The 22,252-nt window shown below is 41.8% G+C and overlaps 1 protein-coding gene across 1 annotated transcript in view; it reads right to left on the reverse strand.

The window, feature by feature from the left end:
- Window positions 1–22,252, reverse strand: part of LOC120539926 (protein unc-13 homolog B-like) — a 151,049-nt gene that overhangs the window by 12,048 nt on the left and 116,749 nt on the right. The window contains exons 10-11 of the mRNA XM_039770281.1: window positions 19,447–19,749; window positions 826–892 (exon numbers count right to left, since the gene is read on the reverse strand). Of these exons, the coding sequence (XP_039626215.1) occupies window positions 826–892; window positions 19,447–19,749 (370 nt within the window). The remainder of the gene's footprint in view (window positions 1–825; window positions 893–19,446; window positions 19,750–22,252) is intronic.

Here is a 22,252-nt window from a genome sequence, read left to right on the forward strand (position 1 = left end):
CCCCCAATTTGATAATTGGCTTTACTCAATAATAACACTTCTATTTAAATTAGAGGCTATATTTTATATAATGACTTTACCTCATAATAAAGCTTTTGTACAAAGTAGACTTCTATTCATGTATTTTATACATCTTTCTTTGATGCCTAGCTGTGTCTATTTTGTACAGAAATGACTGATATCTTTCTCTGTCTTATACAACAACTTTGATATTTTGATTTTACATAGCAATTTTGAAACCTGCATCTAAGTCTGTTTTATTCAGAGACTTCAAAGTCTATCCAACCCTTGATTTTACAGGGTGACTTTAATAATACTATATCTTCGATATCAAATGGACAGATCAAGATCTACTTCTCCTTTTCTATTTGGTGACTTTGCTAGCTATTTTATTTAGAATCGTGTCTCTCTCCTAAATAGCATGTTTCCCATCTGCATCTCTTTTATAAAGTGCCATTCTCATTTATCACTTGTTCAAAACAAAACTATGGGAACTTATTAATGTAGACTCCTCTGACAAGATGAGATTATCAATCTACAGCATTTTAGAGACAACCACAGAAAACTCTGGACCTTCAACAAGCTACACAAAGCTTGTCTACCCAAGTCTGTAAGAAACAACTGCAAACAGTATGTCTGCCTCTCTGTCCAGCAGTGGAAACACATCTCCCTGGAGAGTTGCTTCGACCTGTCTCATGACGCACTGAGGCCATAGCATGATGGGTAAAGGACGGAGAACATGCATAAACGACTGCGGTTACACCGGATAGCCAACACAGATAGTAGACTAACAACTACTCATACCTCGTGAACACAAGCTCTTACTTTTTGAATTGCTTTGGTCCATCTGGCTCTTGCAATGCTCCTCACACAAATGATATCCTCATTATCCCTGAGGAAGGAAATAGAAAACAGACAAAAAAACTAATTACTAATATGAATCAAATTATTATACTTATTTGTAGGGTAAGAAGAGCAGAGCCGGCTAGTTGGCTCATGTTTTAGTGGTAATTACTTCCTCCATTAGCAATTTTAACCCAGTGTAATGCTTTCATTTTTAACAGGCTGACACACCCTTACTGTGACCCCGGATATAACCGAGTCCTAAGGCGGAAATGTCTTGATCCCAGAGAATAACAGAGGCATAAAGGCTCATACACCTTGGTTAGTCACTTATCAGCCAAGGATATTTTACTCCAACTGTGAGGTGTACTTACTTTGGAGCGCCCCATCCCCTCAACCAACTAGACCTGGGAGAAAGGCAGTGCCAATCTCCTCACACCATGTGCCCCAGAAACACTTAACACACACTCTCATCAAAACAGCATTCACAAACAGGGTACAAAACACAGTTACCCTAAAATCCTGCCGACTACGCCAAGTGTTTTGTTGTGGTAGGCTCCTTGGGTGACCGTATTCTCCCATTTACAACATTTATTTAAATAGCACATTTTCATACAAGTGCTGTATCTCAAAATGGTTTACAAGATGAAGAAACACAAGTTTATAAAAAATAAAAATATAAAAAAATAAGAATAAAGTAAGGTCCAATGACGGGGAGGATAGAAAAAACAAAAAACAATCAAACAAAAAATTCCACAGGGCTGGAAAAAAACAAAAAACAAAATCTGCAGGGGTTCCATGACCATGAGACCACCCAGCCCCCTCTGGGCATTCTACCTAACATAAATGACCTCAATCAGTCAACATTCTATATTATGTAGACCTGAACAAAATGCCCCCAGATGCCCTCTACAACCCTCAGAGGTTACACTATCTTTTACATCTATGACCTCTGGCAACAAGATAGAAAACTAAAACAAGCAACAGAGAAAGTTACCAATTTAATCATGCATTATACTGTAGATAATGCACACTATACGAGGTGAGACACAAAAATAACCGGACTGGGTTTGGGCTTTCTGGGAAAACTGTCTGGAGTTTATATCATAGAACTATATCCCCTCCTACACACCCGGTCAAACCGCCAACCAGCTAGGTATATCCTGTGAAGAGCCCAGTCAGTATTTGCACAACAATCGCTACACGAGTTGCTGTGACAATGTCCGGTGAAAAAAGCGAACAACAAATCAACATCAAATTTCTCACAAATTTTCTCTTTTTCCGCAAAGCAGTTTTTGACAGACAAAAACATTCCTGTCCTCGATCATCCTCTCTATTTAGCTCCCTGAAAATCAAAATTGACCTGAAGGGAACACATTTTTCTTCAGTAGATGAAGTGAAGACAGAAACGGCAAGCCTGTTGAAGAGCCTCAAGCAAGAAGACTTACAGCCCTGTTTCAAACAATGGAAGATACGTGTGGAGCGGTGTAGAGATCGGTAGGGGGTGTATCTAGAAGGTGACAATGTTTAGAATTTCATCAATAAATATATATATATATTTTTTTTTTATGGGCGGCACGGTGGCACAGTGGTAGCGCTGCTGCCTCGCAGTCGAACCCGGGTCCTCCCTGCGTAGAGTTTGCATGTTCTCCCCGTGTCTGCGTGGGTTTCCTCCGGGCGCTCGGTTTCCTCCCACAATCCAAAGACATGCAGGTTAGGTGGATTGGTGATTCTAAATTGGCCCCAGTGTGTGCTTGGTGTTTGTGTGTGTCCTGCGGTGGGTTGGCACCCTGCCCAGGATTGGTTCCTGCCTTGTGCCCTGTGCTGGCTGGGATTGGCTCCAGCAGACCCCCGTGACCCTGTATTCAGATTCAGCAAGTTAGAAAATGGATGGATGGATGGTTCTCTGTTTTAGTATGTTGAACTAGTCTATGGTTTGGTCTGACCCAGAACGGACCTTGGATGGAGTTTTGTAAATATGCAACATGGCTGCCCAGACAGAAAGATTAGATGGCCTGGCCTCCTCCATGGTTTGAAAATGGCAGAAAGATTCTATGCCAATGTATTAGCCTTAATATAAAAGAGTCCTTGACACATCTCTTGATTAAGTGGGGATGTAGTTCCCAATGAAAGAGCTCAGGCACAATCCAGCTCATAGTCTAGCTGCTTTGTTCCTGGCATGTAATCATCCTCTCCAATTTAAGGCAAAACAAGAACGGAAGGATACACAAGTAATTAGGCCGTAAACTGCATTCACAAACCTGCCTTTCAGAGTGGGCATTTTGTCTAGTGGAAGGGGTCGTAAAACCTAAAGTATTCCTGTCTCTGACATTTGAAGCCCATACAACTAAATTCATGATTCCAATAGAAGAACAGGAGCTTGCCATTCAGAAAGTCGTTCATTGCAGTGCCAGCCTTAGACTGCTTTAAACCCAATCCCAGGGTTTAACTCACCACTAAGCTCCTTCAACAAAGACACCAGAATATCAAGGGCACGAAAAGAAGGCACCAGAGATGTAAGGACGTCAGTATGTCCTGACAGGTGTACTCCTGCTGGATGATGCATAGGGACAGAACAGAAAAAGTGAGGTGGGTCTAACTGTAGCTTGCAATTCCTATGATGTTGGTCAGGTAATGCCCACAACATCCATCATGAAACACCCATTGCATGCCTGGTTACACTGTGGTTAAAGTTAGAGAAGGATAACACTGCTCTCAGTGCCAGGTAAGGTTCTCACTAGGGTCATCCTTAATAGGATCCGTGATCACCTGCTCACCTACCAGTGACCGGAGCGGTCTGGTTTTACGCCTAAGAAGCCTACCATCGCATCATGGAACTGAGGGTTCTCATCAAATGCAAATATGAATGTTGGCAGAGTTTCTTTGCAGCCTTTGTTGATTTTCATAAAGAATCTGACTCAGTTCATCAAATTGCCCTGTGGAACATCCTGTCCCTGAAGTTGTTGGATGTCATGGCCAGCCTGTACACTAGTACCGCGAGTGCTTTACAGAAGCAGTACCTTTCCCAGTTGATTCTGGGGTTTGTCAGGGGTGTGTTTTTGCTCCTACTCTGTTCAATGCTTGTATGGACTGGGTGTTGGGCAAGGTCATGGGGTCCAGTGGCTGTGAGGCTTCTGTTGATGAAGAAAGATTTACTGATCTTGACTTTGCTGATGATGCTGTGATCTTCGCGGAGTCAAAGAAGGCTCTGATCAGGGCTCTTGAAGGAATGAGCGAGGAGTCTGAGTGTCTGGACTTGTTACACAGGGCAACATCAGGCCTTTAATGACCTCTTGGGCATGGCCATCAGCAGTGTGTCTGTCTGCGGAAAGAGTGTCGACCTCGTCGAGAGGTTTACTTACCTTGGCAGTGGCATTCATGTCTCTGGTGACTCTTTCTATGAAGTCAGTAGATGGATTGGGAAAGCATGGGGGGGTCATGAGGTCGCTGGAAATGGGTGTGTGGCGCTCCAGATATCTATGCAAAAGGACGAAGGTCCAAGTCTTTAGATTCCTGGTGCTTCCTGTCTTGCTGTATGGTTGCGAGACATGGATGCTATCCAGTGGCCTGACACAAAGAATGGACTCCTTCGGTACTGTGTCTGTACGGAGAATCCTTGGGTTCAGCTGGTTTGACTTTGTGTTGCTCACAGACTCCCGAATGAGGCACATTACCTGCATTGTGAGAGAGAGTCAATTACTGCACTACAGTCATGTGGCATGATTCCCTGAGGGTGATCCGGGTCACAGGACCCTCACTGTCGCGGACCCAAGTGGCTAGACCAGGACAAGGGGATGCCCACATAACACCTGGCTGTGGCAGATTAATGGTCATTTCCGGAGGATGGGACTGGACCGCGTTTCTGTCTGAAGGGTTGCCCACTGGGATCCCGAGGTGTTTTGTCGTGTGGTGGGTGCGGCTATTCAGTATAATAGTGTATGCTACCCGACCTGACCTGACCTGTATGACTCAAAGGACATTTGGTGACGAATGTTGTGGGAGTTTTGAGATGTTGCCGTGACATGACTGACCTCGTAGGAACTTCAGGCTACAATTACAATGGAAAAAGTGAACAAATAATGGGCCACCAGACAATAAAACTAAGATGTGCCAGATACTGAAGTTATATGCCTTGTTGTTTTCTTTACATATGTTTAAAATTTTCAATTTACTAAATATGTTAATGTTAAATTAATTTAGAACAATACTGTGTATATGAACACATTGTGTCATTTGTTAAATTTTAATTTCTTTTCAATTATGTACTTAAATGTGACACGATGGAAACATTCTAATTTTATTTTTTATTTCGTTTATGAATGCAAATAAAAACTATTCACAATTCAAGCCATTTCTATGTACTTAATTTTGCAGTCCCCCAGTAATCAATCCCCATATGGCAAGCTTACGATGGCTGGCACAAGGCAATGGTATAGTGACAGTGTGTCGGGCAGACTGCAACCTGTGGGCCATCACGAAATTGGAAAGGGCAGGCGTCCAAAAGTGAGCTAATCATAGCACGGCAGGTGGTGGGTCTGGGAATGAAGGGGCATGCGTGAGCCCCCAAGGTGCGGCTGGGCAGGCACACACACACACACACTTAAGCTGCCCTGCCAGTACCTCCCATAAGGCCTAAAGAGAGAAAAGACTTTCAATATTCAGAAAATAACAAATATTTGTTATCTCTTGCTGTGCTTGTACCTTTAGTGCTGTTCCTCTGTATTTGTGGGTGTCAACGTCTCTTTGTGGACGGAGTGCTCCCGTAAAGCCTGCTTCTCTGACTCTCTCATTATTTTCAAAACACCTTTTTAATAATAATAATAATAATACATTTTATTTACTTATCACCTCTCCCATGCTCAAGGCCTTTATATCCTGTTCAGTTTTATACTTGACGCCTTTGACAACGACTCTCTGAATGTGCCTCCTATGCTTTTACTCCTCCTCATGCATCCCACACATGCACTTCTTTCATGGTTTCACCAAAGCCAGACTAACCAATCACACCAAAGCCAAACTGACCAATCACACTAAAGCCAAACTAACCAATCAGATTGCTTAGAGGGACTAGGCACATAGACTTTAGTGTTTTATGATATAGGAGATACATTTTATTTATATGGTGCCTTTATCATGCTGAATGCACTTCATGGAATTCAGCAAGAACAACACGGCATATATGACACTGGATAAAAATAACATCTGCATACTCGCGTATAGGTCGGGTCTTGAAACCTGAAAAATCGTTCATAAAATCAGACCCCAACTAATACGCCAAAAATATATCAAAAATGCAACCCTTAAATTTTTGTTTTTAGATCTTCTTGCTGCCTCCAATCTCACACCAGTTTCTCAGATGCATCAAATTTTGTTGCAGCTTTGCAGTTTCCAATTTCTTTCACCACTTAAAACCAGCTTCATATTTTCTACTGATCGAACGTTCCATCATAGATAAAGGATGCCCTTACGATAAAGGTGTATGAGGATGTGAGATACAAAAAACACAAATCAGTGCAAACATCACTTCGGAATAGTTCGGGTCTTACCGTGTGGTCACGTAGGCAGAAAAAAAATAAAGGCATTGGCTCCGTGGTTCCTCTCTCAGGTGGGCGTTAACATATCATAATCTCTTGGACCAATAGCGTGAGTTTTCCGCATTCGACTTATATGGCCAACATTATAAAATACCAGAAATCAAGTCCCGCCTTATCTGCGGGAGAACTTTTCCTCGAGTATATACGGTAAATACTAAATAAAGATAAATGCAGGATATACGGAGCATTGAAATAGTATGAGCGACAATAAACCCAGATAAAAATATAAATACTACAAGAAAACCCTGAACAAACACAAATTCTCAACTCTTCTCTCAGTTTAACTTCTCAGTTCAGGTGCCCAGTCAGTTTAGCCACATGGTCCATGGAGGCCAGGCAGATACCTGGGCATCTGATCTGAGAGACTAAACTGAAAGAAAGTCTGAGAATGTCTGGGTAAGTTCAATGCCCTCCTGAACAACTGAGTTGTTTCTGGAAAGAATGGAATGACTGCCTTAAATTAATGATGTCAGTCGCCTCAATTCAAAGTCTGGGTGGTGAAGGCCCTGTCACCCATATGACGCAGGTTAGTTTGGAGCATAACGAGAATCGGTGGGACTTAGTGGGCGGACAGGGGCGTAGTGATGGCAGAGGTTACTGATGTAACCAGGATGACCACTATATCCATTTCATTGTGTTCCACTCACATTTAAAGATATTTAATGGAATGGAGTTAAACGCCTCAGCTATTTGGAGTAAGTATATTTGTCTTTAGGGATGTTACAACAGGATGTGATTCTTTTTCGCAATACATGGGATGTTGGCGATATCGATATGGTAGGAGTGATTGCTCCTAACAAAAAAAAAAGTGTTAGAAAACGAGCAAATATGTAAGAGTGAACATTTTATAACACCTTTATGCTTCTTGCTTTGTGCTTCCACCACCATGGCCTATCATCAATGGGGAAAGAGCAAAAGCTTTAGATTCGTCAAATATTTCGATCTCCGGTTTTGGACGGATCTCGATGTTTTAGGGTCACCTAATACTAAAAATATCAATATCTTGATGATGGGTGTGTGTCACAGTTTCTTGGGGATGGTCCAGAGCTAAAATGGCTGGATAGAAAAATCCCAAACTCGAAACTTAAGCCTGTTATGAGATGATGATATGCTCATTTGGTTTTGAGCCAAATCGTGCAAGAGAAAGAAGCACTCTAAAGGAACCCTCAAATACCGTAATTCTGCAATTAATTATGAATTCTTCTCATCATTTACTGTCGCAATGATCTATTTTACCATCAGAAAGATCAGCATTGGAGAGGTAAATAATTACTGAAATGTTAGAGAATAGTGCGGGTAACTTGGTTCCTGGGGTGCAAAGATTACTGACGCTCACGTCTGAATTTAGAGCAGCATGTGTCTCTCAACACTAGGATGTCAGTGTAAACTTTTAGGCAAAGGCGAGTGTTTTGTCCTGGTAGTGTACTATATTGCTTTACTTTTCCCTTTTGTATTATTAATATGTAGCCTTTGTCAGAAGCCTCAAATCTCCCAGGCTTACCACTGTTTATTATTTATGTTCCCTTCTACATCTATAACCTCAGGCAATTAGGTATAGTAAAAGACAAGCAGGAGTTAAGTTACACTTTAAACAATGCATTATTGATAATATTCATAAACAATAACAATATGCAAAGTACATTTGAACATTGGCACCCATACAACCTGATAAATGGTGATGTGTAGTTTCAGGCGGCACACAGACTTGTTAGTTACTTAAAATGTCTCTAGTTAAGGCCTCATTTTGTGGTCAGCTTTCTTCAGAACAGGCCGTATGCCTGTCTCAATATGGCTGCCGAGCTGTGCTCTTCATTGTACTGTATTGTCCTTTTCAGTTCATGGTGTGTGATGGACTTTCATTAGTTTGGTGAGAGAGAGAGGGTGAGGAAAAGCAAGCAAATTTACAGGTTTTCTATCCAACCCCTACAGCCAATAGGGCGTTGTGGTACTTAAAGGCTTTTGATACAAAACAGTTCCAAGCAGCCATACTTCAGACCAATGGGGGACAGAACACCTTCACACCTGCCCTCCAAACCAAATGTTAAGGTATAAAGCTTGGCAGTTAGGCAACCTGGCTTTCCTGTGGGGGTTGACTTTGAGACTTCAGCAGAGAAATATTAGCCAAACTGGTCTGAGGCACACGTCCCCCAACCCTGTCGTAAAATTGCAAAGAGCTAAAAGGGGGAAAGGGGTTCTTAAACCATCAAACCATTGCTGTTATTATCAATAATGTAACACTAAAATCACATTGCTTTGTCTAAGTTATAAATAAAGACATACAAAATATTTATCAACTTGTTTGCAAAATTTCACATCACATCTATGAGCTATTAGGTTAACTTGTGGGAGTGAGTGGGGACACACAAGTGAGGGTCTCCTGTAAAAGGAATAGCATCCCATCCAGGGCTGGACCCCTCAAAAAAATACACAATTGAAGAATTGCAGACCCTGGAGCAATGGCTGGATTTACTGAATCTCTCCCTACTCTTTAATAAACCGGCCTTATTGTATCTTCATTACGCTGGTCATAGAATTACCAACCTGCCTCTCTTTTGCAAGTATTACTTTTAATGACCTTGTCAAAGAATGTATTGGAAAACAAACTTACAGAACAGAGTCCGTCATGAGAACACTACTCGGCCTGCATGTTGGGCAACACACCTCACAGCCTCGAAAATAGAGATCGATCATCTTCAAAGGTTACTGTATTAGTTATTGTCAATAGTTATCGAGTCAGGTGAAAGCACGGGTCTGGCTGCTGTATTGATCAGATAATGATGTTAGTGCCTTTCACAGCTTAAAGCTCGTTAAAAAACATCAAAGTCAATTGTGGCATACGTATTAAAAATTTCAATGAGGTGAATATGTAACATCAAATTCAGACTGCCGATGATGTTCCTAGACAAGTGTCACCTGTAACACATGGGCACCCGAGGATCATCTTTTCAGACTCTGCTGATACTTGCAGTACCACTCCAAGGCAAGAGGGGGCGCTGTTGATTGCAGTATCATCTCTTCTTTCCCTTCAAAGTGCCAAGACAACACCCACTTTGGTTCTGAAAAGTCCCACCCCTTCCAGTCTCCCATATAAATTTTCCCCAGAAGGAATGGTTGTATTTGGGAAGCAGTCACTTCATATGAAGGATGTCCCTGACCCTGACTTGCTTAATGGAGCCTTTTCATTTCCGATGCCCTGATTCAGGCACTTATTGTTGTGACCCAGTTGGTCCCCATACCTATTCCTACCGACTCCTCGGCTCATTCGTCTCTTGACACAGGCTCATTATAGTTAATCCCACATCCTTCGTCATCCATTCCATATCCTTATTTTTTACCTGCAAAAACCACAGTCACACACACCAGGCCAGCCTAGCAGAAGACCTTTGGGCCATAGGATGTCCACATGAAAATGGGAGAAACATAAATATAACACATTGGACTAACATTTGGGACATTTGGCCAAAGAATCATCATGAGGGTAGGGTGTGCCCTCTGGCAGGTGACTTAAGCTTTTTTTGAAAAACCCCAAATAATGAACTTGGCCTCACACTACATTAGGAGTGTGTGATGTGTATCTTCTACGATGTAATCTTAATTGCAATTTTAAATATGCACAAGCTGAAATTATTAATTATGTCACACACTTTGCAAAAAACAATTAAAAACACACCGTGAGTGTCCGCACATTCACTGTCTCGTGTAACCTAACAGGATAGAGTACTGCGCGTGTGTACACGGTCAGCGCACCACAAGTGAAGCAAAATGTAGCTGCCAAAAACTGAGTGAGCAAACAGTGCCAGGGAATAAACAGCCTCGCAGTCTCCCTCGTCAGATTTAACTACAAGATGTGGATGATCCTCACCCATGTGGATGGGGTCTGACTTTGAAAAGACTGATGATGCTTAAAAAAATGGCAAACTGCAAACCATGTCGGAAATCGTTTACCATTAAGGACAGCTCGACATCTAACTTGTATGAACTTCTGCAAAGTGGATTTGATCTGGTATGGAGCCCTGTAGGTGTCAGGCACAAAAAAAAAAAAAAAAGTACTTGCAAATTATTAATCCGTTCGAATTAATTACGGAATTCTTTCAAACAGATTTATTTTCATTTCTGTAACAAGCACATGCCTATCGGGCGTGTTTTATTTCATAAGCCATCTTGGCTGGGGGAGTCCTCGATTCCAAAGCATGTTTTTTTTTTATTATTTGAAATACTCATTCAGATCTGCACCTCCTCGCCCTCTTGTGATGATACAAGGGAGGACATTTTGGATGTGAGCGTCAGTGGGCTTTACACCATAGGAACCAAGTTACCCAAACTATTCTCTAACATTTCAATCATTATTTACCACTCTGATAAAATAGGTCATTATGATACCAATTGACGAGAAGAATTCCTAATTCATTGCACAATTACGGTAGTTGACGGGTCCTCTAGTGTGCCCCTTTCTCTTGTACTAATCAGCACATTGTCATCTCATAACAGGCTTAAGTTTCGAGTTTACTATTTTTTCGTCCGGGAGTCTGCCATGTGCTTTCAGCTGAGATGTCCTGTGCATTGTCTCCAATAAAGATACGACTGGTTAAGCACCCAGGCACAGTTGTTGTCTGCAGAGTCTGTAGCCGCTGTAGCTCTAGACAGTCCTCAAGAAACTATGACACACATCCATCATCGAGATATCAATGTTTTCAGCATCGGGGACCTTGAAATGTCGAGATCCATCAAAAATTACTGTTTTTCCTTTTTAGAGTAATATTTTACTATTATTATTTTGTATTATTAATGTGTAGCCTTTGTCAGAATGCCTCAAATCTCACAGACTTACCACTGTTTATAAGGTATTATAGTATACAACTTCTCCCCACCTTCCCTACTACATCAGGCAATTAAGGTGCAGCTAAAGACAAGCAGGAGTTAAATTACACTTTAAATAATGTATTATTGATAATATTAATAAATAATAACAATAAGCAAAGTACATTTGAATATTGGCAACCATACAACCTGATAAATGCTGATGTGTAGTTTCAGGCAGCACACAGACTTGTTAGTTACTTAAAATGTCTCTAGTTAAGGTATCATTTGTGGCCAGCTTTCTTCAGAACGGGCCGCATGCCTGTCTCAATATGGCTGCCGAGCTGTGCTCTTCATTGTGTTGTCCTTTTTAGTTCATGGTGTGTGAGATGGTGAGAGAGACAGAGGGAGAGGGGTAAAGCAAGCAAATGTATACTTTTCTGTCCAACCCCTACAGCCAATAGGATGTCGTGGTACTTTAAGGTTTCTGATACAAGCCAATTCTAAACAGTCATACTTCAGGCCAACGGGGCACAGAATACCTTCACACCTGCTCTCCAAAACCATGTGTTATGGTGAACTTTCCCAACTAGGAAGTCTGGCTTTCATGTTTGGGGGTTCGGGTTACTGAGAGGGCCCTGCAGAGAATCACTTGCCAAACTTGTTTGAGGCGTTTCACCTGACCCAGTCTTAAAATTCACTAACCTGACTTAGTCCTAGGGGGTAAACATGAGTGTTTCTCACTAATGTGACACTAATATCACATTGCTTGGCCTAAGTTACAAATAAAGACATACAAAATATTTATCAACTTGTATGCAAAATTTCACACCACAATAACCACAGATTGAAATTTTTGGTGAATTTAAAGCTTTTGCTCCTCCCCCATAAATGACAGGTTATGGTGGGCACAAAGCATAAAAACATTTTAGCAGCTATAAAAATAACAAAAACAACACCACAGGAACTTCGAGAAGGCGAGTCTCTGCACACTGCCATTGAAAAAGAGATCAAGAGCTACTTGATGATACCTGAGGTGGACTGTGATGTAAATCCACTTGAGTGGTGGAAAACACGAGAAGGACATTCCCACCAAATTGGGGAAACTTTGCAAAAAAAAAGTCCCTGTGCATCCCTGCCTCAAGCAGCCCTTTTGAGGGGGCTTTCAGCACCAGGGGGACATGTCCTAACGTGGAGCCGTGCTGCTCTGAAGCCACATGCTGTGGACAGACGAGTGTTTCTGACACACAACTTGAAGTTTCCTCAGTAGAATTTTACAATTGTTTTTTACAGCCTTTGTCGATTTTCATAAAGCGTTCGACTCAGTTGATCGAGCTGCCCTGTGGGACATCCTGAGACTTCGTGGAATCCCCTTGAGGTTGCCGGATATCACGGCCAGCCTATACACTGGTACTGTGAATGCTGTCCAGAGTGGAGGCAGGACCTCTGCCTTTTTCCCCAGTTGATTCTGGGGTTCGTCAGGGGTCTGTTCAGTGCTGGTATGGACTGGGTGTTGGGCAAGGTCGTGGGGTCCAGTGGCTTTGGGGCATCTGTTGGCGTAGAAAGATTCACTGATGTTGTCTTTGCTGACGATGCTGTGATCTTTGCGGAGTCAATGGAGGCTCTGATCATGGCGCTCGAGGGACTGAGTGAGGAGTCCGAGTGTCTGGTCTTGTGAGTGTCCTGATAAAAACCAACATCAGGTCTTTAATGATCTCTTGGGCACGGCCATCAGCAGTGTGTCTGTCTGCGGAGAGAGTGTCGACCTTGTCGAGTGGTTTACTTACCTCAGCAGTGACATTCGCGTCTTTGGTGACTCTTCTTATGAAGTCAGTAGACAGATTGGGAGAGCATGGGGGGTCATGAGGTTGCTGGAAAGGGGTGTGTGGTGCTCCTGATATCTCAGCCAAACGACGAAGGTCCAAGTCTTTAGAGTCCGGGTGCTTCCTGTCTTTCTGTATGGTTGCGAGACATTGACAGTCTCCAGTGACCTGAGACGAAGATTGGACTCCATCAGTACTGTGTCTCTCTGGATAATCCTTGGGTCCCGCTGGTTTGACTTTGAGTTGCTCATGGAGTCCCAAATATGGCACATTACCTGCATTGTGAGGGAGCCTCAGTTACAGCACTATGGCCATGTGGTGCGTTTCCCCGAGGGTGATCCGGCTCGTAAGATCCTCATTGTTGGGGACCAGAGTGGCTGGACCAGGCGAAGGGGTCGCCCACATAACACCTGGCTGCGGCAGATAGAGGGTCATTTCCGGAGGGTAGGACTGGACCGCATGTCTGCCTGGGAGGTTGCCAACTGGGATCCCGAGTTGTTTCGTCATGTAGTGGGTGCGGCAACGCTCTGTACCAGTGCATGCTCCCCAACTTGACTTGACTTTATTTTTTTTGTGATATTTTTGTGTAATATTGGACAGAACTTGTTTACAAATGCTGTTGTTTTTTTCTGTACAGTATTTGACAGAATTTTGGATTTTTACACAATAGTACGGTATGTTAGATTTTTGTTTTTGCTTGTACGCTGGTTCACCTTATAGCAGGGCAGTTTATGTTTATGCAGACTGTAATGTTCATGCCCCGTAGTTCAATTATAATTAGTATTTTATTCCCTTTGTATTCATATATTGCTTACATTAAGGCTAAGTGTCTGTTTAAAATGCTCTCATTATAGTAGGTTTGTTGGTCTCAGTGAAATGGTTTGCTCACACTTGCATTGTTTGATCTCAGTAACACTTTGACTGGTGATTTTAATGTTTTTGTGCATTTTACTTTGGTTTTAAGTAAGCAAATAAGACCTGTTTTCCTGAACTGTAGTTCCCATTAATCTCATTAGTAAGCCACAATTAATAACCTGCTATCAAGATGTTGTGATGTAAGATTTTGCATATAACTTTGTAAATATTTTGTATGTCTTTCTTTGTAATTTAGGCAATTTAGTGTTAACCCCTCGAGAATGGGTCTCTTTGAATTTTACGACACAGTAGGGAGAGGATGTGCCTTAAACCAGTTTGGCGAGTGTTTCTTTGCTAAAGTCTTTGTTCTCATCCCCCACATAAAGCCAGGTTACCTTAACATATGGCTTGGGGGTTTGCAGGTGTTAAGATGTTCTATTCCCCCATTGGTCTGAAGTATGGCTGTTTGGAATTGGCTTGTCTCAGAGGCCTTTAAGTACCATGATGTCCTATTGGCTCTAGGGGTTGGACAGAGAATCTATAAATCTGCTTGTTCAACCACATTCTCTCTCTTGCTAACCTGTGATAATGAAGACAACACAATGAAGAGCACAGCTCAGCAGCCACATTGACCAGGCTTAAGGCCTGTTCTGAAGAAAGCTGAGCACCAATGATGCCTTAACTAGAGACATTTTAAGTAACTACAAATCAGTGTGCTGCCTGAACTACACATTACCATTTAATCAGGTTGTATGGTTGCCAATATTCAAATGTACTTTGCGTTTTGTTATTATTTATGAATATTATTAATAATACATTATTTTATGTGTAACTTAACTCCTGCTTGTCTTTTTACTACATTTAATTGCCTGAGGTTATAGACATAGAAGGGAAGGTGGGGATAAGTTGGAGTCAGTGCTTAACCTGGAGCCATATGAGAACATTTTATTTGTCAGGTTAGCATGATGTTTTTGGGATATGTGAAGAAAAATGAATGACTTAGGAAGAAAAACTCCTGCAGACGTGGGGAGAACATGCACACTCCACACAGGCCAGGATTTGAACTGCTGTGATTAACTAGTGTGATGCCACGTCATCAAGATGATGGTCCACTACTGAAACAATTGTAATCCAGTTGAGGGTCACTGTCACTAGAGGCTAAGATGGGACATAGGAACCAGCTGTGGACGAGGCGACATCGAGTGACTGGGTTCATTCACACACTCGCACACATCCTCACTCACTCACAGCAAACCAATACAGCTGCCATTTCATCTAATATGGTGACCAAGTATGAAAAGTATTGACAGCTCAGAAGTTTTGCATATTATTATTATGTCATATTGGATCCCAGTGGTTTTAATTTGGCCATTTTGATACTGAACAACAACAAAAAAAACAGTCTTTAATGTCAACCTACAAATGGGTCTCTGCAAAGTGGTCTCAATTAATTAGAGATGTAAAGCACAAAATAACTGAACACATAAGCTTTTATCCCCTTCAAGTCGGTATTTCGTAGATGAACCTTTGGCAGCCATGACAGCCTTGAATTTGTGTGCTCAGGTCTTTCCATCTCAGCTTTGCACATCTCTTCTCTGCCATTGCCCCCAAACCCATTCTTCGTGGCTAAACTGCATCATCTCGTTAAAGTGTCATGGAGATTGTGAGAGTGAAGCGCCTTTGTCACATCCAGCCACAAATTCTCAGTGGGACTGAGATCTGGACTCGTCCATTCCACTGTTGTTTTGAAGCCATTTTTGTGTAATTTTGGCTTGGAGTCGTTGTGTTCCTGGAAAAGAAATCTTCTCCCCGGTTGCGGGTTTCTTGCAGACTGCTCTTCATGATTTCTTCCTGGATTTAACTCTTTTACTACATCCATGTTCCCCTCTACTCTCAAAAACTTCCCAGGGTCTACAGCAGAAGAGCATTGTCACATGATGATGACGCCACCACCAGGCTTCACAGTGTGAATGGAGCTCTTTTGATTATGAACATGGCATTCAGACTAGTGGACAAAAAAAACTCAATTTTGGTCTCATTAGCACCACAGAACCTTCTTCCAGCTGACCACGGCCATGTGTCTTCTGCTCAGACATCACATGCATTGTCTCCAGAGAATCCTAGGTGTTCTTAGCAGTGTGTGTGTCATTGTCTGACAGCAAAAGGAGTCCTTGTGACAGCAGTCTCCACCGCTGGGATCGAATAGCAGGCATGACGTTGGTCACCAGCAAGTCATAGTAACTTGCACTGGGGCCTGGAGCACCCCTTGGCATGGAGTGTTTGAGGACAAGACAAAACCTTTTATTCTGCTGGAATCCGGGCACTGCCAGGCAGGTGGCACAAGTGCATTGAGAAGGGTGGAGACCACATTGAGAAATGAATGACGTTATCAGTTTTGTTAAGCTTCTTTCCATTTTCTGATAAATCCTATGTTCTAACTTTAGCTTGACTCCCCCTCGTATTTTATAGCACCAGTATTCCCTGATGTCAGCGGCTTCATTCAGCATGATAATGCGCCCTGCCACGCTTCAAAAATAATTCAGGAATGGTTTGAGGAGCATGACAAAGAATTCAAGGTGGAGACCTGGCCTCCAAAATTGTCCAGATCTCAATCCGATTGAGCATCTGTGGGATGTGCTTCAAAAACAAGTCCGATCCTTGGAGGCCCCACCTCACATCTTACAGATGTTAACACGCTGATGCAGATACCACAGGACACCTTGTGGAGTCCATGACTCGGTGGGGCAGCATATTAGGTGGGTGGTTTTTAATGTTGTGGCTGATTGGTGTATATAGCACCTTTCAGAGACAACATGGCACCTTACAAAGTAAGCAAGTGCCTACAACAAAATAAAAAGATCGGAGAACTGCAAACAGTCACTACAAAACCTCTTCTCCTGTCCTGCTTATATATCCTTAAATAGAATTATTGACATGTGTACATTCTTGTTAATTCCTCTATTTTCTATTTTTAAAAAGGGCAATTTTGGCCAGCATTGGACTTAATGAGACTCCTTATCTGCACTTCTTATGTTTCCCTGATTTGAAGCCCATCCTATAAAAAGCTTCAATGGTTCATCATACTCCAAACATCACAATCCAACAGACAGGCCAGTGAGGGATCTCGTAACGTGTACCCGATAGCAGCCGCACCGTTCAATTCTTCCAATTACTCTGACAAGCACTTGAATCCATGCATCACTCCACCCTCCTGAGGCGGATCATCCGCCATTCAACAAGGATGCAAAGCCTAATGTCTCTCAGCCGCAATAATCTGACGGAGGTCAGCAATCGGAAGCAACCCAGCTGGAGACAAGACCAGGACAAGACTTGGTTTCACTAGAATATTATTTAATTTTGACATTTAACTTCCTAGGCATTAACCCCGATTGTGATTTGGGCTCAGAATTTCATGTAAAAACGATGAACCCTGAGTAAGACTCCCATATGTTGTTTGAAATGCTGCTTGAATAGACCAAAGGGCGTCCACAGTCAAACTGCAGTGTTATAGCAGGTGACACACAAAAACTTCACGGAATATATTGAAGATGAAACAGTAGGTCAAAATAAAGAAATGTGGCCATTGTCTAATTAAAATGAACACGATAAACGGCAGGAAAAACATACTGAAGAGTCCAGCCTAGTCCCCACAACAGACGAACACTGGCATCTTCTCTTTTCATGCAACTGGTGGAATCTATCGTATTTACAATCGTAGAGCAAGAGAAATGGAGCAGAGATGGCTGGCACTTTCTATAAAGAGCGTCTGGTTTGGCAGCCCAATTCAGATTTCTGTCCAAGTGCACTTCTATACCCGATCAACTTGAGCTTTAACTCTCAGGTTGAGGACAAGAGACAGGAGAAACTTGGCCTTGGGAAAGCCTAACAATATCTCTTTGGTCATTTTTTTTATGCTAATAAACGGTGAGCTGATAGATAGATAGATAGATAGATAGATAGATAGATAGATAGATAGATAGATAGATAGATAGATAGATAGATATGAAAGGCACTATATGATGGATCAATAGATGGATAGATATAGATAGACATGAAAGGCACTATATAAAAGATAGATAGATGGATAGATAGACAGACATGAAAGGCACTATATAAAAGATAGATAGATAGATAGATAGATAGATAGATAGATAGATAGATAGATAGATAGATAGATATGAAAGGTGCTATATGATAGATAGATAGATAGATAGATAGATAGATAGATAGATAGATATGAAAGGTGCTATATGATGAATCGATAGATGGATAGATATAGATAGACATGAAAGGCACTATATAAAAGATAAATAGATAGACATGAAAGGTACTATATAATCGATAGATAGATAGATAGATAGATAAATAGACAGACAGACAGACACACAGACAGTCAAAGCCATTTATCTACTGTCCACATGGACTCTTCACAGTGGGTGGCCTATTCTGGTAGCACTGAGCACAAGACCACTAAACAGCCATGGATAGGATGCCAGTAAATGACAAAACTCACTCAATCACTCGCACTTTAACTCATCCATCCATCTATCCATTTCCCAACAGATAAATAATGATTGACATTTATAGTTTACAGAAACACCCTGCTCTTTATGAAGGATGCCCAGGTATCTTTTATGACCACAGAGATTCCGGACTTCAATTTTACATCTCATCTGATAGACAGCAGTGCCATATTTTACAGCACAGTATCCCCGTGGCTGCACTAGAGCACTGGGGTCCACATACAGACCACGGGGTATGTGCCCCCTGCTGGCCTCACCAACACCTCTTTCATAACTGGAGTCCTGTCCGGGCCCAAACGTGTTTAGCTTCATGTGGATGACCGGCTCTGAAGTGCAGGTGGTATCGCTGCTGTATGAGCCTGTAGAGAAGGGTGCTAAGCAGCTGCCAGCACTGGACACGATGCCAGTCTACTGCAGGGCACACCTGCATTCATTCATATGTGATAATCAGCCCAACACAAACACCTTTGAAGAAACCAAACTCAGCACACAGGACTACTCAGAACGCATGCAAATTGCACAGAGGCCGTGCCCGTGCCAGGATCTGAACGGAGGTCCCTGGTGTGGTGAGGCAGCAACACCAACCACTCTGCCACAATATTTTAGAAGCATAACCTTAAAGTGCTCATCTAAATTACACAGACAGGAAGAAACATGCCGGCTAATAGTAATTACATGTGAAAGTTCAACTTCTCATCCATCAAAGCTGTTCAAGCTGTCAGCTCCCATTTCCCTCTAATTAGCCGTTCCTTGTTAATAAGCAAATGTTTTAAAACAGAAACCTGCTGCTTACAAGTCTATAAAAAAATTACGTCTAGAAAAGGTAAAACCTTTGCATTTGTTGTTTCCAAAGTAAAACAGTAAGAAGTGGGCGTAGTGCGCAAGCCTAACAACAAGTCTCCTTCTATCCGGAAGATCGGAGAAATGAAACAATTATTATGATTGAACTTTTCTGTTTTTTTTTTCCCTTTTTGGCAAGCAACTTAAGTGACCCAAAAATAAAATTCTTACATTTGCTGTCCGTCAGGAAGCCCGTGGCTGGGGGCGGCTTGAGCGTCTCCATTCATCTTGTTCTGAGTGTTAGAAGCAAAGCTGCAGCTCGAGGAGCTCCGACTGCAGCACAAGCTGCGATCCCGGTCACTGACGGCAGACGGAGAGCTCGCTCGGAGGCTGCCACCAGAGGACTGGGAGACGTTGTCGAGATCTGCAGCAGATCCTTTTCCAGCACCGCTCCCACTCTCGTCAGAGTAACTGGCCGGAAGACTGGTGGGGCTCATGGTGACCGAAGAGCAGGGCCTGCTTTCCACTGAACCGCTGCAAAAGTGGCAAAAAAGAAAAAGAGCACGTCATAAACAGGGGGACACCATTGACAGATTTATTAGAAGAATCCATTTCATGCCAAGAAACCAAAAAGTTTGGGTGGTCCAAATGACAATGTGGTAGAAGGGAGTGTGGACTGACTGGAATAGACAGTGGTGACATCAGTGATGCATGGACAGGCTAACTGCTAGGGATGGCTGCCACAACCCATCAGCAAACCGCTTGTCACAGAAGCCTCCGTCAGCAAAACGAAATTAATCTTAAATACGGTTAGCACGCCTTGGCATTCACTTCATCAAGAATAACCTCCATTGATGGAAAGACAAACGGGGGGAGTCACAGGGGCTTTGAAAAGGAAGCCCATTAGTCTAACTACTAAATAAATAACGAGTGGCAACCATTCCTATATATAAACATTAAACAGAATGTAGGAGATGTGATGGAAAGGTGCCCTGCAATTTAATCAGAGCGCTGTCCAGCTTTAATTCCTGTCTTACACCAAATCCTATCCAATGATCCCCTGCTGGAAAGCTGCACATTTGCAAAATGGATGGATGAGGCTGTAAAGACGGCAGTCTGTAAGAGGCTGGTGCTCCATGCAGGGACCGTTTTCTGGTGTGCACCTGATAACACCGGGACCCCCTCTAATTTTGGTCACCTGTTACTGTGTTATTATGCACATCAATACACTTTATTCCTGGTGATAATTTATTAACGTGCTTTTGTGTGAGTATCTGTGAGGACTCTTTGCAAAGCACATTGTGACATGTGTTGTTGAAAAGTGCTACATAAATGAAATGTACAACTTTTCTTGCTTACTTACCTGGAATGAATGGGTTAGAAAATGGATGAATGGAAATCTACTCATTTATACAACTGTTTGTGCTGCCTGTGTATGGTGGATTGAAATCTGAGTAATCAACACAGACTTCAGCGTTAACGTCTGCACTGCACCATCCAAAGCAGGTGTCTCTGTTGTATGCTATTCAGTATGGGATTCATAAAAGCAGTGTTAATGTTTGTGATGTGCCATCTGTTAGAATGACAAATGTAATGGATATGCCTCTGTTATATGCCATTTGGTATGGGATTCATCAAGCAGTGTTAATGTTTGTGATACGATGGTTTTTATTACTAAAAATGTTTGCAATGCACCATCTTTTGTAATGACAGGGACACAGCAACTGGACAGACACACAGGCAAACAATCAGATACGTCTTTTTTTATTAAGGTGTAATACCCATCTAAGACAGGTTGAAATTTAAGTAATCAACATAGACCTCAAAGTTGACGTTTGCAATGATCACACCATGCATATGTCTCTGTTATTTGCCATTTGGTATAGGATTTGTAAAAGCACTGTTAATGTTTGTGATGCACCATCTGTCAGAATGACAAGTGTAATGCCTGTGGTCTCTGTTATATACAATTTGGTATGGGATTTGTATGAGTAGTGTTAATGTCTGTAATACAATGGATTTTATTACTAAAAATGTTTGCAATGCACCATCTTTTGGAATGACAGAGACACAGCAACTGGACAGACACACAGGCAAACGATCAGATACGTCTTCTTTTATTAAGGTGTAATACCCATCGAAGACAGGTTGAAATCTAAGTAATCAACATAGACCTCAAAGTTAACATTTGTAAGTTATTTGCCATTTGGTATAGGATTTGTAAAAGCACTGTTAATGTTTGTGATGCACCATCTGTCAGAATGACAAATGTAATGCCTGTGGTCTCTGTTATATGCAATTTGGTATGGGATTTGTATAAGTAGTGTTAATGTTTGTAATATAATGGATTTTATTAACAAAAATATTTGTGATGTGCCATCTTTTGGAATGACAAATATAATGCATATGTCTCTATTATATGCCATTTGGTATGAAATTTGAAAAATCAGAATTAATGTTTGTGGTGTGCCATCTGTCGAAATGACAAATTCAATGCACATGTCTATGTTATACACAATTTGGTATTAGATTCGAAAAAGCAGTGTTAATGTTTATGATGTGCCATCTGTCGGAATGACAAACAAAATGTATGTCTCTATTATATGCTATTTGGTATGGGATTCATAAAAGCAGTATTAATGTTAATGATGCAATGCATTGTATTACTCAAAAATTGTAATGTGTAATGCACCATCTGTTGAAATGAGAAACGAAATGTATGTGTCTCTGTTATATGCTATTTGGTATGGGATTCATAGGCAGTGCTAATGTTTATGATGCAATGCATTTTATTACTCAAAAATGTTTGAGATGCGCCATCTTTTGGAATGACAAGGACACAGCAACCAGATAGACACACAGACACTTATCCTTATATTAAGGTGGACTAGCTGTGCTACCCATCTAAAGACAGGCTGAAATCTCAGTAATCAATATTGACCACAGCGTTAACATTTGTAGTCCACCATGCAATGCGTTTGTCTGTGTTATATGCCATTTGGTATGGGATTCATAACGGTAGTTTTAACGTTTGTGA

Source organism: Polypterus senegalus, chromosome 12, assembly GCF_016835505.1.
Source record: "Polypterus senegalus isolate Bchr_013 chromosome 12, ASM1683550v1, whole genome shotgun sequence".
Lineage (NCBI taxonomy): Eukaryota > Metazoa > Chordata > Cladistia > Polypteriformes > Polypteridae > Polypterus > Polypterus senegalus.